The following is a 20,020-nucleotide window of genomic DNA, read 5'->3' as shown; positions in this document are numbered from 1 at the left end:
AGGGTCCCGAGCGACCCAACTGCGCAAATACAGTGTTCAGTTAATGCCTTATATACCCTCATCTGGGGTGTTATGATGTCACCTCAAACTTGATGTTCCATTAATCCCTATTCAAAAACTTCCCCATTTCTTGGCCTCTCTTAAGTTCAACCCGTACAACGCCTCTTTTTTTAAAAGCTGGTTTCAGCCAGTTTGTACCAGTTTGTCTCATCCTACAAGGCTCTACTGAACCATATATCATATAGACTCATATGAGTTCACCGACAGTGCAACTGCAAATAAGGTCATCTAAGTTCATCTGCTTTCGGAAAGCCCCCAAACGGGCAGACTATGGTCTAATGCCTCCTATATTGCCTCTTAGTGAGGCATTAATATTCCCTTTTAGTCAATGCTTAACTATTTGATTATTGATTACATGTCTAACCTATTTACTTATTGATTAAGGGTGTATTTATTCAAAATTTCCCATCACCTGATTGTTCAGAAGATCAAAAAAGCTGTTTATGATCCAATTAAAAGCCCAAATGTAACTGGCCCTAAGCCTAACTAAGAAGAACACATCTTTGAAGAAACAAAACAGGAAACATAACACATATTAGAAGGTAAAAACACAGCAACATAACAGGATTTGACTACACAACAGCAGAATGAGATTAAAGGTAAATATACCCAAATCCTGATCTACCCAAAGTATTAGTAAATAGCTGTTTTATGTTAAAAAAGCATTTGTAGGTACAGCACTGTGCGAAAGTCAGGGACACTTTCTTTAGTTAGTTTCCAGGCAAAACAGCCCTTAAGACCTTTTTCCTAAAAAAGTTGGGATGCTGTGCAAAATGTAAATAAAAAAAGCAATCATATCAAATCATTTAAACCCTAATTGTAATTGAGAATAGTACAAAGACAACACATCAAATGTTGAAACTGAGAAATTTCATTGTTTTAGAAAACTACATGCTTATTTTTAATGTGATGCCAGCAACATGTTTCAAAAAAGTTGGGACGGGAGCATGTTTACCACTGTGTTTCATCACCTCTTCTTTTAACATCACTCTGTAAGCGTTTAGGAACTAAGAAAACCAACTGCTGTAGTTTTGAAAGTGAAATGTTTTCCCATTGATTTAGGATTTTAGCTGCTCAACAGTTCGGGGTCTCTTTTGTCATATTTTTCTTTTTATAATGTGGCAAATGTTTTTTGCAGGCAGACCAGTTTAACATGCATGAGTCTTTTACTGTTGTAATACATGCAGAATGTGGTTTGGCATCGTCTGGCTGAAATAATTAAGGCCTTCCCTGAAAAAGACGTCATCTGGATGGCAGAACATGTTACCAAAACAAAATATTGTTCAGCATTAATGATACCTTCAAAGATGTGCAAGTCATCCATGCCATGCGCACTAATGCACCCCTATACCATCACAGATGCTGGCTTTTGAACTGTATGCTGATAACAAGCTGTGAGTGGTCTTTAGCCTGGAGGACACAGTGTCCATGATTTCCAAAAGGAATTTCAAATTTTGACTCATTGGACCACAGAACTCTTTTCCACTTTGCCTCAGTCCATCTTAAATGAGCTCAGACCCAGAGAAGGTGGCAACGTTTCTGGATTCTGTTTATATATGATTTATTCTTTGCGGTTTAGCTTGCATTTGTGGATGTAGTGAACTGGGTTCACAGACAGTGGTTTTCAGCAGTGTTCCTGAGCCCATGCAGTGATTTCCTTTACAGTATCACGTCTGTTTATGATGCAGTGCTGCCTGAGGGACTGAAGATCATGGCCAGCCAGTATTGGTTTTCAGCCTTGTCCCTTACATACAGAGATTTATCCAGATTCTCTTAATCTTTTAATGGTATTATGTACCGTAGATGATTAAATCCCCGAGTTCGTTGTTATTTTACCTTAAAACATTATTCTTAATTTGTTGCACTATATGCCTGTGCAGTCTTTCACAGAGTGGTGAACCCCTCCTCATCTTTACTTCTGAAAGACATTACTCAATCATGTTATTGACCTGTTGCCAATTAAACCATCAGGTGTTTTTTTAGCATTACACAACTTTACCAGCCTTTTGTTGCCCCATCCCAACTTTTTTGGAATGTGTTGCTTGCATCAAATTCAAAATGGGCATACATTTTTCAAAAAAAAAAAAATCTCAATTTTAACATTTGATATGTGTCTTTGTACGATTATAAATTAAATACAGGGTTTAAATGATCTGCACATCATTGCATTCTGTTTTTATTTACATTTTGCACAACGTCCCAACTCTTTTGGAAATGGGTTGTACATAAGGAAGGGGAAAGGCAAAGGAAAATAAAGGTTAAAAATACAGAAAAGCGGGAGTTCAAAAAATGATTAAACGATATAACAACTATATAAGACCTGGTAGACCACTAAAACGTCCCCATCAGATAAACAGCACTTCTTCTTTGAGAGAGAGGAGAAAATCAAGCTCCACTCTTGATTCAGAGGGGTCAGAATGTTCAATAGCTGTTAGTGCGAAAAGAAAATAGACTCAGCTGAACAGAAGTTAAAAGAAGAAAATTGGCAAATCAAACTAAGAAGCTTTGGTTGCTCTCAGAACAATGGACTCACCACCCCAGAGTCCAGACCTCCACATCGCTGAATATGTTTGAATTGTGAGAAGCAGAAAATGCAACCAACTCTAGACTGAACTTTGGAGGTGTGGAAACAAAAAAAAACAAAAAAAAACAAAAAAAAAAACAAAAAATCAAACAAACAAAAAAAAAAAAATATATATATGTTTATATTATTATATTATATTATTATATTTTATATATATATACATATATATATATATATATATATATATATATATATATATGGGGTTGTATGTGTATATATATATATATGTATATATATATATATATATATATATATATATACAACCCCATATCCAAAAATAGTTACAAATCGTGCAAATGTATAAGAATAGGATTCAATGATATGCAAATCATGTAAACCGCATTTTTAAAGGAAAACAAAACAAAGAAAATATATCAAATGTTGAAACTGAGAAATTTGATTGTTTTTGGAAAAATATATGCCCATCTTGAACAACACGTTGCCAACAACATGTTTCAAAAAACATGTTTACCACTGTGTTTCATCACCTCTTTCTCTTTACAACACTCTGTACGTGTTTGGGAACTGAGGAGACCAATTACTGACCTGTTGTCAATTAACCACAAGGTGTTTTTTTAGCATTACACAACTTTACCAGCCTTTTGTTGTCCCAACGTTTTTGAAAGTGTTGTTGGCGTCAAATTCAAAATAATCTATTTTTCAAAAAACAATAAAGTTTTCCGTTTCAACATTTGATATGTTGTCTTTTTATTATTTTCAATTAAATATAGGGTTTAAATGATCTGCACATCATTGCAATTTGTTTTTATTTACATTCTGCACAGCTTCAATTGCTACTTGGTCAAGGTGACTCCAGGCTATGAAGAGGGCTTGATTTCACCACAAAGAGATATGACTGCTTCTTTAGTGCGTGCGAGGTGAAGACTCTCTGTGATGACACTAATGAGTCCATGCCTAGGCAGAGCATGCTGTGTGCATTACTCAAAGTCTCTCCGTCTCTCTGTTGATGTCATTTGTTCACTCCTGCTACTCATTCTTGGCACCTACCAACCTGAAGTAATGGAAATCATTTTTTCCAGCACATTAAATTTAATGGCAGTAATACACATGGAAAAAAAACACCCTGTCCCAATACGGAGGACACGCTCCTCTGAAATTCAGCTGTGTGTTATGTATTTTTGGATACAGATTGGAAAATGAACTAAACTGCTTAGGGACAGTTTTGTCACCAGAAATTAAGCTTGATCCTAAACAAAGAGATTTTTCAGTGAAGCATTTCAATTGTGATGTAATTCAGTCCATCTTTTCACATTGTTTTATGTGTGTCTTAAATTGTTGGCTATTTTTAAATTTTAATTGATTTCAAGTGGGACAGAATGTGTGGAGCTCATCTTAACTCCTCAGCACTTCAGTACTGAAAATGCTTTTCAGCTGCTGAAGGTGTTTCTAATCTAGAGCTGGGCAGTATGTTATTGATATCATGAAACTATCATGGTACCCGTTTCAATACAGTTGTATGTTTGGTTTGTAAGTTTTGGCACCACTGAGCCAATGACTTTTCTAAGTGAAAACAAGTGAACATGTCTTCTACAGTGAACACACTTCTGCACACTTTAATACACAATTACTGTTTATTAGCTCCATTTAAAAGATTGTGGGGAAAAATGATACAACAATAAAATAATAAAACATAAAATGTGGCCTATATATATATATATATACATATATTTTTAATATATTTTAAATATGTTTATGCCATGTGTAAGTTTGTTTTAAGTAGAGAATATGTTCACTGTTTTGCACTCAGCAACACATTTAATTTGACTAAAGAGGTTCAAACATTTGCATCATGTGGATTGTCAATATTTCTAGAAAACATCTGCATTGACCCAGACTTAGACCAATTATAGAGATGACAATCAGTGTACAGTAACTACATAAACTGCATAGTAACAAGTGGCTATTAAGTGATTATCACTTCTTCTTATTTTACTTTACGTTTACCAATTGTTGGATTTTTCCTTCTGTTTCTTCTTAAATATTTTAATTTATTTTTGACTTGAAAATATATATCGCTGTTGTTGGAAGAAAACTTTGTATCTCCATTTTTGACATTTTTCCATTTCTGACATAGTTTGAAAATACCTGTTACCATTTACAATGTGTGTAAATTTCATGAAGAGTGGACCAAAAGAAATGACCCAAAATGACTTGGAAAATAGTCTGGTTCCACTGATTTACATTAAAAGTAAGGTAGGTTTTTTCTTTTCCTCTAAAGTTAACACTTTGGAGATATAAGGTTTTCTTCCGTCAACAGCGATAGATTCTTTCAATGTGGCACTGCTCTCTGCTGCTTTTCTGGTGGATTTTGTCCAGTCTGACTTGTTTCCAAACTCCTCAATGCCTCAGTTATCCAACAAGCTACTCAAATAACATTTTATGTGCCTTCAAATGAGGTTTCTGAAGGAACCATTACAATCTACAAGTCCCTGTAGAAACCTCTAACTTCCTCACTGAGAACCATGCTTCAGTTCTAGGCTCCTCAATGAACGTTGTCCTTTGAAGGACCCTTTAAGCACCTTTAGGGGTTATTTTAGGGACCATGAAGAGTGTGCATGTGTGCGTTGCTTTATTTGATCTTGAAGTTTTCTTCTAGTCTATAGGTTTCCTGTGACCTTGTGAACATCAGGCCTCGTTCACCAATATCTTCCTAAGTTTTTCTTAAAGTTTTCTTGAGAAAGGTCCCAAGAAAAAGACTACGTCAGATTCATGACGTGTTCCTAAACCGCAGAACTGTTCACACCTTTCTGCTCTTGAGTGTGTGTAGATTCTGTTCTCACGAACAAATCCCAAATAAGAAAACACTGGGGAATGTCAGAATCTTCGTGAAAGAAGATTTTACGGAGAAATTTCTTCTTCAGAACGGTTGGTGAATAAAGCCCAATGATCTTGGCATTTCATAAAACCTATATCACTGTTTTTGGAAGTAATGTAGTTTGCAGTTAATCGTGTATAAGTTTAAAACTTAATTTAAAATTAAAAAGTAATAAAATAAAACCCAGTCAAATTTAATGTTTTGTTGAAAATAAGGGAACAAATTTAAATATGTAATTTTTATAGAACATAAAACATAAAATGTGCAATTTTATGCAAAAAAAAAAAAAACTTTTGCACAGGCCTCATTTTATATTTTATTTCTTTTCTTCTGCATCAAAATGTTTAACTTTTTTCAGAAAATCAGCAAAATAGGTAACAAACTTTTGCATATGGCTGTACTTTGGGTCCAACTACACAATAGCAAACTAGAAATCCTTCTCCTCATCCCACCCCTTCACACACACACACACACATATTACATACATACATATATACATACTTACATAAATGTTGGGACACTAATCCAAATGCAATGCAAACCTCATCTTCACACCAGAGCTCTCCAACATGACTCACTACTCACTGAAACCACCATCCATCACACCTGACTCAAAATGTCGTCAACATTCTGAAAGATATTTCTCTAGAAAACTTCAGTATTCATTCATGCATCTTCTAAGCTTCTTATCCTCCTGATTTGTGGTGAATGCTGGAGCCTATCCCAGCATTCATTGGAAAGAAGGCAGGAAAAACACTGGACAGGCCTAGGGGCAATTTAGTATCTCCAATTCACCTGAAGTCTTTGGACAGTGGGTGAAAACCAGAGGACCTGGAGGAAATCCACGCAGACATGGGGAGAACATGCAAACTCCACACAGAAAGGACTCTGGTGACCCTGCTGAGGAATCGAAACCAGGCCATTCTTGTTGAATCTAGTTGAATTAATCAGTCAAAAAAATATTATCCCTTGGTAACAAAATGTCTGTGAGAAGGAGTTCAGATACATTCAAATTCCAAAATCAACTGTGAAAAGTATACTGAAGTGGTGGAGAGACACAGGATATGTTCAAAACATCTCTCTGACCATTCAGAAGAGAACGCCCAGCAAGCCTGACCAGGCACCAGCTGTGCAAACTCATGCGCTCCATGACCTTAAGCTGTCATCCAAAAGAAGGAAACACAATGCTAAACCTAAATAGAGTACTAAACGCTACCAAAATGAAGGAAACAGACACTAACGATTGTCCTGCTAATGTTGGAGCATTTTTACCTGTTTTACTTTTACCACTTTTACCTGTTAATTATGGGAATCGGCTTGAGTTTCAATTAGTTGTAACTGGTCATTATTGCAGGTTTGTTATTACTTTTCTGATGGATACAAACGAATAAATGATAACTTTAACTTAGACTACTTTTGAGGTAGGTAGGTAGGTAGGTAGGTAGGTAGATTTAAGTTGGATAAAACTAGTTAATGTACTTGTTACCACATGAAGTTTGTTTTTTTAGGTAGATCTGACGAGCCACTTTTTACAGTATGTCCACTCTCACTCTGGCTGTTGTTCTGTGTGCAGGACTCAATCTGGTGGCCTTCCTCATCATCGTCATCTCCTACTCCAGCATGTTCTACTCCATCTATAAAACAGGCATCAACGCCACAGAGCTGCGCAGCCGGCTGCACAAAGACGTGGCTGTGGCCAACCGCTTCTTCTTCATCGTGTTCTCTGACGCCCTCTGCTGGATCCCCATATTCCTGGTCAAAATTCTCTCCCTGCTGGAGGTGGAGATCCCCGGTAAGAAAGTGTGGAACCAATACTTCAGAACCAATATTCTGCCTGTCAAAAGTTTTCAAAATGTTTTAATAGATAAGTATGTTTTAATTGTTTTGTAATACCTTACATTAAACAGAAAGCTGTGTAGATATCGACTTTCTACTTTGCAAAAGCTGCAAAACTGAAGGAGCAACTGATGAAAGTTCCACCAAAGGCCACACATTTTACCCCCATGTTGTTACAGCAACCTAACTAATTGTTTTTGCCAAATATTTTAAAAAATATTTGATTGTGATCACAAAGCAGAGATCTGTAAATCCACTTTGACCTGTATTTAAACAAAACATTACAAAGATATTTCATGTTTTACCTGATCAACTTTATTGCTGTTTGTAAATATTCACTCGTTCTGAAATCCATGCCTGAAATACGTTCCAAAAAGGCTGAGCCAGGGCGTTAAAAAACACCTTGAACAGGTGATGTCAATCACGCTTGGATATAAAAGGAGCCTCCAGGAGCATGGATGGGTTGAAAAATGCAGCAGCTAATAATCCAACAGTTTTAGATTGTTCCTTAACAAGTGATTGCAAGGATTGTGGGTGTTCGATCCTCTACAGTGCATAATGTCATCAAAAGAGGGAATCTAGAGAAATCTCTGTTTGTAAAGGGAAAGACTGAAAATCACAACTGAATGCTTCTGACCTTTAATCTCTCATATGGCACTGCATTAAAAAGCAGCATGCTTCTGTGATGGATGTCACCACAAAGGCTCAGAAATACATTGACAAACACTGTTCATCATCTATACATGCAAGTTAAGACAGTGAAAGCCATACATAAACAATGTCCAGAAACGCTGCAGACTTCTTTGGAGCTGATCTGAAATGGACTGATGCACAGTGGAATCATGTATTTTAATCTTTTGAGCCTAGGCTCAGAATTGTTTTAACAAACCGTTGTAAATAAACATTGGGCGCCATTCACCAACCATTCGTAAGAAGAAATTTCGGTAACACTTTCCATGAATGTCACCTTTGTAAGCATCTATAAACACATTCATAACATGTTATAATGCATTCATGAGGCATTATAAACATGGCTATAAATATTTATAAAAATGCATTATACATTATAGCCATGCTTATTATGCATTATGAATTGTTAACATAATACATTATAAGTACTGATCATAACAAATTATAAGCGCTCATAAGTTGTGTTTGTCCGCTCTAAGTAAAGTGAAGCGTACTGTACTAAAGCCTCCTCCAGTGTTAAGAGTGAGGCTTCAAGTTGAAGTATTTACTAAAGGATTTACTGAAACACTAAAACATGCACAATAAACCACATTACAGGCTTCAAATGTCAGAGTTTAAACTAGTGCTGCCATCAGTGTTTTACCCAATGTGGGAAAGTTAGTGTACACCACCGTTAGCTTGGTATTTGTCTTTACGCTTTCCAAGCTTGGACTGACTTCTTTGGCACTGACAGTATAACATGTTATCAACACTACTTATAATGCATTATATTAACAATTCCTAATGTATAATAAACATGGCTATAAAGTGTAATTCATTTTTATAAATGTTTATAATCATGTTTATAATGTCATATGAATGCATTATAACATGGTATAAATGTGTTTATAGATGCTTACAAACGTGACATTCATAGAAAGTGTTACCGAAATTTCTTCTTAAAACCCACTTATGTGGTTTCCATAAAGATTCTGACATTCACCAATGTTTTCTTATTTGGGATTTTTTTCTCAATTAAGAAAAGAACTCCACTCACTCACAAGCACAAAGGTGTGAACAGTTCTGTGGTTTAAGAACAAATTTAAGAAAAAACTTAGGAATATATTGGTGAATGAGGCCCAGTGTTCACAAGCTTTTCATGGTTCTTAAAATAACCACTAAAGTTACTTAAAGGGTCCTTCAAAAAACTGGGTTCAGTGAGGAGCCTAGAACTGAAGCATGGTTCTCAGTGAGGAAGTTCCTACTTGTACTTGTAGATGGTATGGGTTCCTTCAGAAACCTCATTATATATAAACGTTTTTAGACATGTAAGAAGTTATTTGAGTACCTTATTCGATAACTGGGGTATTGAGGGGTTTACAGACAAGTCAGACTGGACAAAATCCACCAGAAAAACAGTAGAGAGCAGTGCCACATTAAAAAATATATATTTTCAAGTCAAAACTTCAAAATATTTAAGAAGAAACAGAAGGGAAAATCCAACAATTGGTAAACGTAAAAAGTAAAATAAGAAGAAGTGATGATCACTTAGTAGTCACGTTACTATGCAGTTTGCACTAAATCTCTCCTTTTTAGGATCCATGCAAACATTTAATTTCCTAGAAAAACAAATGCAAAAGTTTGAACCTCTTTAGTCAAATTAAATATTTTGTTGATTTTCTAAGTGGAAAAAGTGAACACATCTTTCACTTTTTGATCACTTTTTAATGTTTTATTATTTATTCCCACAACGTGTTAAATTGAAGTAATGAACAGAAAATTGTGTATTAAAATGTGCAGAGGTGTGTTCACTGTAGAGGATGTGTTCACTTATTTTCACTTAGAAAATCAAGACAACCTTTCAAATTGTTTAAGAAAATAATAGATGATGTGTTCTTTGGGCCAAAGAAGCAACAAAGCATCCAGATTGTTACCAGCATAAAGTTCAAAAGCTGCAAGTTTACATCTGTGAGGACACCATTAACACTGAAAGTAATAGAAATGTTTCTGAGCTATATATCGCTGTTGTCGGAAGAAAACCTCATATCTCCAAAATGGTAATTTTACAGGAGAAGGAAAAAACATACTTTACTTTTAATGGAAGTCAATGGAACCAGAAGTTTTTCCAAGTCATTTTGGGCCGTTTCTTTTGGTACATTCATCAAGAAATTTACAAACAATGTAAAGGCTACCAGATATTTTCAAATTATGCCAAAACTGAAAAACATCAAAAATAGATATGAGGTTTTCTTCCGACAACAGCGATATGTTGCCTTTTAGACATCATCATTTTCAGGGAAGTCTGTGTTTATTTCAACGTGACAGAGCCAAGCCACATTCTGCATGTGCTACAACAGCATGGCTGCATAACCAGAGAGTACAGGTGCTAGAATGACCTGCCTGCAGTCCAGAACTGTCTACCGTGGAAATTGTGTGACACATTACGAAGCATAAAACAAGACAACAATGGCCTCAAATGGTTGCCCCTCTTAGGATTTGTATCTGAACATAGGAAAGGAAAAACCTTCTGCTTTCAAAATCATATCGGTTTGTGTCTTCACTCCTCAAGCAGTTACTAAGTGTTATTAAAAGGAAAGGTGCTCCCAACCTTTGTGCAACAGGTCTCAAATTCGGAATGAGTGTATAGTTGCATGTACTAATCACTGCTTTCTGTTTTTATTAGCATTTTGCTTACTTTCACATCTTTTTTGGAAGTGAGATTTGTAAAATAATACTGGTGTGAACTCTGTGACTCATACACACAACTCAGTTATCTAAAACACTTACGATGATAAAGAATACATTTATGCAGATAGTGATGCTATGGGAAAATAACAAGATGGTCAAAAGCATGTTCTACTTCAAGCTGGTTAACTGTGTAAAATATCCATGGAACATTTTAGCTTGCACCCTCTTACTTTAAGTAACTTAAATTAATAACAGATACATGTTTTTGCCCAGTCCCATTTCACCCCTTGCCCCTACCACTTAGCCCTCCGTTTTGTGCGTTCACGTTTAGGGGTAGGGTGTCCTGTTTTTTGTTGAGATAGAGGGGTAGGGCAAATTGTAACAGGGGGTTTTCTTAGACTCACTCCAAATGGAGTGTTATGAGAAAAAAAGAAAAACTAGCAAGATGGCTGCACAAATGACCAAAGAAACTCACAAATGAGAGAATTTTCTCTGTAAAAAATTACGATAACCATTGAATTATCTTAGTTTAATGTTATTTCAGTGTATTATGGTCCTTTTCTTCACAACAAGCATAAAAAATTGTTAATAGGATGCTGATGTCTCAGTGGCTACCTAGCTAAATTCCCTGTTCCACTGTAAATGGTCCAGCAGTGCTGACGCTTGAAGCGCCAGAATGTAACTGCCGGTTAGGTTGAACGGGAAGATTGTAACGAGAAGCTGGCGAAAAAGTTGAGTTCAGCTTCATTTCACTGAAGAATTAGGGGTGGACGAAAAATAAATAATTGCTATATCTTTGAAGGCATATGATTCCCTAAATTAACTAAAGACCAGCAGTGAGGTTACTGAACTTTACCCCCCTCTGCTATCACTGCAGACTGGCAGGGTCACCTACAGAGCAGCACTAGTAGCTGTTAATGAAATAATGTTCTTCTTTATTTGAGGGTCCCATTTTGTAGAGGAAGATTTCAACTACTACCCCTAGTAACTCAGTTCCAAGGGGCAAACTGACACTCAAAAACAAGGGGTAGGGGTGAACATAAGAAATGGGACTGGGGCTTGGTTTAACAAAACTGATGCAGATATTTTTTGCAGGTATCTGAGAAGCAACAGTGAAAATGATTTGAAAATGTTCCAAAGAAGACAAGATTTCCTTAAACGTTTACAGGCCGTGTTTAGGCAGTGTTTTATGGTCTCTTGGGTCTTTATTGAATCCTGCTATAAATGCAATTTAGATGGAATTAAATTAGTCTGTGTATTATGGATTCTTAGAAAAACTAGACAATTAGCTCTGCTTCATGCTGTACAACGCCAACACCGTATTCAGAGATTTGATTTAGATGGACAGGAGCAACCTTCTGTTATCTATTCATCTAATATAATGAAATGATCCTTATCAGTTTGTCAGTGCAGGGTGTATCTAATCAATGAGAGGCAGTGGAGACGTTACTTTGACCCTCAATGTTTAAGGACAATGTTCCACAGATCTTGGCCTCAGTATTTTGGAGAAGGAACACTGTGAACATCTTTGCCAGGAGGCTTCACTAAAGGGAAGAAACCCTAAAGGCTAATACATCCATTTAAAAGTCTGGAATCATCATTATCAATAATATAACATCAGTGTGGTTGAAGTGATTCTAATATATTGCAAGTTCTTTGAAAGTTTGTGAACTTTGTGATTTGTGAAGAACTAGTTAATAATGGAGAAAGACGTGTTTTCTAGAGAAGTTATAATAAAATTAACATAGAATATTGAAAGGTGTGATCTCAATACAGATAACTTAAGAATTTCTATAAAATGTTACAAATAAGTCATTACAGTATTTTAGTTATCATCTAATAACTACTTGTTGTTGATTGTGCAAAACTGGTTTGATGGGAAATTAGTGAAACTTGTCAGATCGAGTCAGATCTCTTTTCAGTGGTGGTGATAGGAACTACAGGTCACAGTGTCTACAAATATAGCCATTGTATTTACTTTCCAAAATGACCATGTTGATATATTAAAATAATAGTACTGAAAAAATATTTAAAAATATATGTTTTCTTTGGGGATTATTTTATGTGGAAGTCCGGAAAGGCCATGAGGTAGTTATAATTTTCTGAGATAACAAATGAACTGTCTTGTGATCTCAAAACAACAAAAGTTGATATCTTAAAGAGTTCATTTTCTTGTGATCTCAAGATCACAAAGCTGTGTTCTTAATATAACAAAGTTGTTATCTTGAGATAACGAGTTGAATATCTTGTGATCTCGAGATAACAGAGTTGTTATCTTGAGATCACAAGGTAGTTAACTCGTTAACTCAAGATAACAAAGGTTGTTATCTTAAGATAACGAGCTAAGCATCTTGTGATCTCAAGCAGTTTTCTTGAGATAACAAGTTAACTATCATGTGATCTCAAGATAACTTTGTTATCTTTCAGAGTTGTTATCTTAAGATAACAAGCTAAGCATCTTGTGGTCTCAGGATAACAAAGTTGTTATCTTGAGATAACGAGTTGAATATCTTGTGATCTCAAGATAACAAGAGTTGTTATCTTAAGATAACAAGCTAAGCATCTTGTGATCTCAAGATAACTTTGTTATCTTTCAGAGTTGTTATCTTAAGATAACAAGCTAAGCATCTTGTGGTCTCAGGATAACAAAGTTGTTATCTTGAGATAACGAGTTGAGTGTCCTGTGATCTCAAGATAACAAAGTTGTTCATTTGAGATCACAAGATATTTAACTTGTTATCTCAAGAAAACAACCCAGAAAGTTATAGCAACAGCTCATGGCCTCTCTGGACTTCCGTAATTTTGCCTTTTAACAAGAATGTATCTTAGAAAATACGTTTTAGACCAAAATCTCAATTACTTTCATAAAGCAATGTCTCAGGCGTCAGGCAGCGTTTTCATAACCATTTCTTGTAATCATTTTCTGTGAGGGAGCTTTTAAAGGCATTAAACTCCTCAGATGTCTGGTTCCTATCACTACCACTGTGAGGAATTTTGGCTCAGTAAGTTTGTTCTAGAATGGAACATTTCACATCCGAATGACTTGTTCACACATGACTGAATTATGCAGACATTTTGAAACATAAGTGGAATTTATTCCCTGTATGTTGAGGTGTATACAGCAAGAAAGGAGATGCTTTCAGACAAACAGTTTTTGGATGCTGCTGCATGAGCACTTTATAGTGAGTTTGTAGATCCAGAAAGCTTTGTGGAACATGTCATTTGGAATTTTCATTTGTACTAACAAAACCACTGACGTGAATCCTTCTCTCCTCATTTCCTTCTCTTTTCTGGTTTTGAGTTTGAGATTTCTCTTTTTTTTTCTCCGTTTCCCACTAAGGAACCATCACATCATGGGTGGTGATCTTCATCCTGCCCATCAACAGTGCCTTAAACCCCATCCTGTACACGCTGACCACCAGCTTCTTCCGAGAGCAGGTGGAAGTGCTTCTGTGCCAATGGCAGAGACACACGTCCCTCAAAAAGGAACGCAAGAGCTTGACCACTTCGGTCATGGATATGGACCACTCGCGGCGTCAGTACTGCCCACAAGGCTTCCTGCCACGGACATCCATTTTAAACATAGATGGCAGTTTCAGATGAACCTTAGGAGGAGAGTGTTCCGCAAAGACCTCATGTGACCTTACAAACTGATCATTTTGGAAAGGAGGCTTGGTCCCACCGATGTTGCTGGGTGACAAGCTGACGCTGTTCTTCATCACAAGGAAAGAGTTGGTGGAACTTCTGTTGAACTGGAGATGAAGAGGCGGTCCTTCCAGTGATCTACAACCTTAACAGGCATGATATTCATGAACTGAAAGACATTTCATATTCTGAAATACATTTTCAGGTAGAGCTTCAGAAACCATGGCGTTTTTTTTCCAAACAGTGAAGCAGAAATGTCTAAAATGGAATAAACTCTGTGGAAGATGTGCTGCTAAGCTGTTTTGCTGCTAAATATCTCAGGTGAGTTTAGCAAAAGCATTGTAGTTCTGAAATAATTGTACAATGCTGCTTTTATTTAAACTCTAAGACTAAGGAAACTCTAAGACTAAGGAAAAATAAACCCATTTTAAAAACTTTGTGGCACGATTATTGGCACCCTGAGCAATCTGAGACCCCTCCTCAACACAGAATCCCAATATTCTCCAAAGTTCTAGACCTTTTCTTTTGAACCCTCCTCTTTGGCTTTCCCCACAGGTTTACAATGGGGTTTTGGTCAGGGAACTAAAACGAGAAGCTTGATTCTGTGGTCATTTTTGTGGATTTGGATGTATGTTTTGGATCATTGTCCTGCTGGAAGATTCAACCATGACACAGGTTTAGCTTTTTAGCAGAGGCAGACAAATTCCCTTCATTGCTTTCCATGATGCCATATATCCTACCAAGATTCTCAGAGCCTTTGAAGGAAACCCCCAAGTCATCACAGGCCCTCAACTATACTTAATGGTGTGCATGATAGTATTTTCTATATTTAATCCATGTTTATATGCCAAGCCCACCTTGAGTGTTTGTTGCCAGAAAGCTCTTATTTGACCTTAGTACCCAGTTGTAGTCAAAGTTTCAGTAGCATCTTCTGGAATATTTGCAAATACTTAATGGCATGGAGATGACATCTAATTGTAGTTTTGGAGGCTTACTGACCTCAAAATACTGCCATCTTCTATAATCATTGAAGATTTTTTGGTCACTCTAACTCTAAGGTAAAATGTGTCTTCTTCCAGGCAGGTTCACTACAGCTCTGGTTGTTTTAAACTTCTTCATTATCACTCTAACAGTGTTTGAAGGGAATTTGGCCTCTGTGTCACCTCATATATATACCCCAGTGTAATAGGAAGTCATGGATGACCACTTAAGAGTTTCTGAACACTCAAGTTGACTTAAAAATAGTGTATTATAATTAGGAATATGTTGTATTTACGTTTTGTTTAGAAGAATTTCTTGGGTTGCCAATAATTGTGGCACATGGATTTTGTTAAAAAGTACTATTGATAAGGGTTTTTGTTTCCTTAGGCCAAATTTTACTTCAATTAAAAGTTGGACTTCTCTATTATTTCAATGTGAGTTTAAGCTAATTAACCACAAAGACACCTCATAAGCTTTTGTTGTTCATCTTTACCAAGGGTGCCAATAATTATGGAGCTGACTGGAGGTTGCATATTTGTTACATTCAAGCTTGGTTCTCAGTGGTTCTTAAATGGACCAGTTAGACCTGCAATTTTTTCACTGCAACTGTTCTATGAAATTGTGAACAAAATATTAAATATTTTGCAAAATATAAATAGTTTTTTTTTGTATATACTCAGATTTCTTTGTATGAATCTGAGGAGTTTAAATTCTGGTAACTTTTTGTCTGACCTCCTGTGAGCGATTTGGAGACTTTAGTTTCTGTTCTGAAATTCCTTATAGTGACACTGAGGATGTAATGCTTTTGGGAAATTCACCCAAAGTTTAGTTCAACTCTAAGATGTATTAAAATGATTTATTTTTCTTTATACTTACATCAGCCATCGAGAGCAACTGTTATTGTAATACTCATGAAATTAGCTACAAACTTGAAATTAGCCTCTGAATAGTATTAGATGCCAAATTTTTCTGCCCAAAAAGTAGAGGATTCATTGTTGACAGATCAGATATATTCATTCTTTTAGTTTTAAATATGGTTCTTTGTGCCAAAACATCTGGCTGTAAATTATAGGGAAGCAGTATGTCCCAAATTCCATCCTTGTAGTGTTTCTGTACCTCTTCTAAAATGCACAACTTTGACTGTAACTGTAACATTGGGCCTCATTCACCAATTGTTCTTCAGTTTTAAATTTCTTCTTAAAACCCAGTTATGCAGTTTTCACGAAGATGCTGACATTCACCAGTGTTTTCTTATTTGGGATTTGTTCTTAGGTAAGAACAGAATCTACACACACTCAAGAGCACAAAAGTGCATATAATTCAGCAGTTTAAGAACACACCATGAATCTAATGTTTTTCCTAGAAACTTTCTCAAGAACAAATTTAAGAAAACTTAGGAAAATATTGGTGAATGAGGCCCAATGTGTCTGAATGTCACAGTGTTGCATTTTTTATTTTGTGTGCTATAATAAATGTAAACTATGTCAACTGTAAACTGTTTAAACTTATTAGTCCATATCCAGTGAACTCAGACTCCAATTAATCAAATTAATCAAATTAACCCCTTAAAATCCCAGGCTTTTACACACTAAGGCTTATTTTTCAGTAACCACTGGACTTCAGTGCCAACCGGCTGAGCTATTCTTAGGATATAGAAGTGTAATTAAACTTTGGGCCCAGCACCAGGCCCTGGCCATTTAAGGGATTTGAGGGGAAATCATTCATTGATTTTTCAAACATTCTACATAATTTAGTCTTTGAGATGTAAACAAAGCCATTCAGAGTGGTCTGATGTGAAATAGTTCATTGTAGAGAAAACTTACTGATTCATTTCTGTACAGTGGTGGAACCAGGATTTGCAATGTCTACAATACAAATATAATCATTTTATTTACTATCCAAAAGGACCAGTGAACCTACATGTGTCTTCTGAGTTTAGGTATTTAATGTTGATGATAGTAAAAAAGTGGGAAATCTTAAAAGATGAATTGTCTTTGGGTACTTTTTTGCCTTAGAACACCCTGCATGTAATTGACCACCATGAATTTCTTTTTAAAAATATGTTTTGAACCGAAAGCTAATCGCAAAACTATCATAAACAGTGTCACAGGCTTCAGGCAGTGTACTTGTAACAATTTCATGTATAACATCTTTCTGTGAGGAAGCTTTTAGAGGTAATAAACTCTTTGGATGTCTGGTTCCTATCACCACCACTATGAACACATTTCTCTAGAACAGAACATTTTAACGTTAAACCACTCTGAATGACATTGTTTACATGTTAATGACTGAATTATGTGGAAATTAAACAAAAACTGGTGAAATTCCTGCAGGTCAGGCTGATATTGCTTTATTCTAGGGGGAGGGGCTTAGTTGGGAGTGTTAATGGGGGAGGAGCTTATTTGTTGCATGTCTTGCAAGGATGAAGAGTTTGGTTGAGTGTTGCTGGGGGTATACATGATGCTTAAGCTTATAAGCTTATATGTGATGTGTATTAATGGAGGAGGGGCTTAAATGTGTTGAGTCTTGCAAGGAGGAGGAGTTTGGTTGAGTGGTAGAGCATAAATCTGGAGATCAGAGCTGTTCTAGACAGCTTGCATCCTTACACAACATCACAAGACAAATTTGTAAGAACAGTGTGGCTTACAGTCAAGCAATGTTGCCAGTGCTAAAACAGCTGCCCACATGAAGAAGCCGGTAGAGGAGAATCAGGTGCAGTTTAGCTAGAACCTCTTAGCCAGGTAGGTTCATTTAGGTAGCATTAGTTTTCCAAACTGCTTTGCCAAGTTAAAATTGGTCATGCAATTAAACTGACATCATGTGTCTGAAGAACAACTGAGGAAGTAGCACAAGTAAAAGGAGCTGTCCAGCCTAAAACTACAGTATGCAGTGATTTTCTAAGTGAAAATAAGTTAACACATTCTCCACAGAGAAATATGAGATTCTTCTGCAAATTTAAGTGCACAAGTTTAACATATTGGAAAAAAAAAATAAAACATAAAATCTAAAATGTGCCACAACTTTTGCGCAGGTCATGTTCTGTGCCTTTTTCAAAAATTCAGTAAATAAACAGTAATTGTGCATGAAAATGTGCAGAAATTTGCTGTCTGAAGAGAATGTGTTCTTTTTTATTGTTACTTACTTTCTCATAGAAAATCAACAAAACATTGATTTTCAGCATGCATTACCCAGATACTTATTATAATCATTATTATTATTTTTGCTCTTTTCTCTGTTTTTTGCAATCAAGAGTTGAGAAAATTATTATGCAGAATAGTCTGGAACTCTGAGAAAGTCCTGCCTTCATCAGACTTTGAGCTCAGGCAGCCTGATAGCATCTGTAACAGTTGTGCTAACAGGATAAAAATTCAGCAGCACAAAGGAAACTTCACAAGCACACAGAGGAGTACATTTACTGACAGATATGTTTATCAATATTTTCAATATATTTGTATATCCTACATACTTTTGATACATTTTAGATTTTTATCTCAAATTGAAATTGTCAATACAATGAGAACATTTCTCAAAATAATGACTTAGCATCTGAAATTAATGAGATATATCTCAAAAAAATGACTTAGGACCTCAAATTCATGAATAAGCATCTCATATTAATGAGATAGTATGTCAAAACAATGACTTAGTATCGCAAATCAATGAGATACTATCTCAAAATGAGTGTCAAAAATTAATGACAGTATCTTAAAAATTACTTAGTATCTCAAAATAATGACTTAGAATCTCAAATTCATGAATATGCATCTCATATTGATATAGTATTTCAAAACAATGAGATACTATCTCAAAATAATGTCTTAGCATCCGAAATTAATTATATATCTCAAAATAATTACTTAGAATCTCAAATTAATGAATAGGCATCTCATATTGATGAGATTGTATTTCAAAACAATGAGATACTATCTCAAAATAATGACAGTGTCTAAAATGAATGCGATAGTATCTTAAAAATTACTTGGTATCTCAAATAATGACTTAGAATCTCAAATTCATGAATATGCATCTCAAATCAATGAGATACTATCTCAAAATAATGACTTAGCATCTCAAATTAATGAGCAGTATCTCAAAATAATTGCTTAGCGTCTCAAGATAATGACTTCAAATCTCAAATGAATGAATAAGCATTTCAAATCAATGAGATACTAAGTCATTATTTTGAGATACTATCTTAAATCAATGAGATACTATCTCAAAATAATGACTTGGCATCTCAAATTAATGAGATATATCTCAAAATAGTTACTTAGAATCTCAAATGAATGACTAAGCATCTCATATTAATGGGATAGGGTCTCAAAACAATGACTTAGTATCTCAAAATAATGACTTAGTATCTCAAATCAATGAGATAATATCTTAAAAATGATTTAGTATCTCAAATAATGACTTACAATCTCAAATCAATGAGATACTATCTCAAAGGAACGGCTTAGCATCTCAAATTAACGACTAAGCATCTTAAATGAATGAGACAGCATTTCAAAATAATGACAAATTAATAATAATTATATCTCAAAATAATGACTTGGTATCACAAAATAGTGGCATAGCAATTCACTTAATAGTTTTTAAGGGGCAAGAAGTGGCAGAATCCACAAAAACAATATAAATACATTTCAGAGGAAGAGCAGCGAAGTTGTTGGTGAGCGTTGCTAGGGGGAGGAGTTTAGCTGAGAGCGTTACTAAGGGGCGGG

At 35.6% G+C, this 20,020-nt stretch overlaps 1 protein-coding gene across 1 annotated transcript in view; it reads left to right on the top strand.

The window, feature by feature from the left end:
• The window catches only part of rxfp2b (relaxin family peptide receptor 2b), a 104,692-nt gene extending 89,182 nt beyond the window's left edge, over nt 1-15,510 (top strand). The window contains 2 exon segments of the mRNA XM_036565254.1: nt 7,054-7,272; nt 14,014-15,510. Of these exon segments, the coding sequence (XP_036421147.1) occupies nt 7,054-7,272; nt 14,014-14,276 (482 nt within the window). The 3' untranslated portion in view covers nt 14,277-15,510.
• The last annotated feature ends 4,510 nt before the right edge of the window (nt 15,511-20,020 follow it).

The sequence above is a fragment of the Colossoma macropomum genome, unplaced genomic scaffold, assembly GCF_904425465.1.
Source record: "Colossoma macropomum unplaced genomic scaffold, Colossoma_macropomum, whole genome shotgun sequence".
NCBI lineage: Eukaryota > Metazoa > Chordata > Actinopteri > Characiformes > Serrasalmidae > Colossoma > Colossoma macropomum.
The sequence above is the reverse complement of the archived record's forward strand: the minus strand, read 5'-3'. Positions and strand labels throughout refer to the sequence as shown.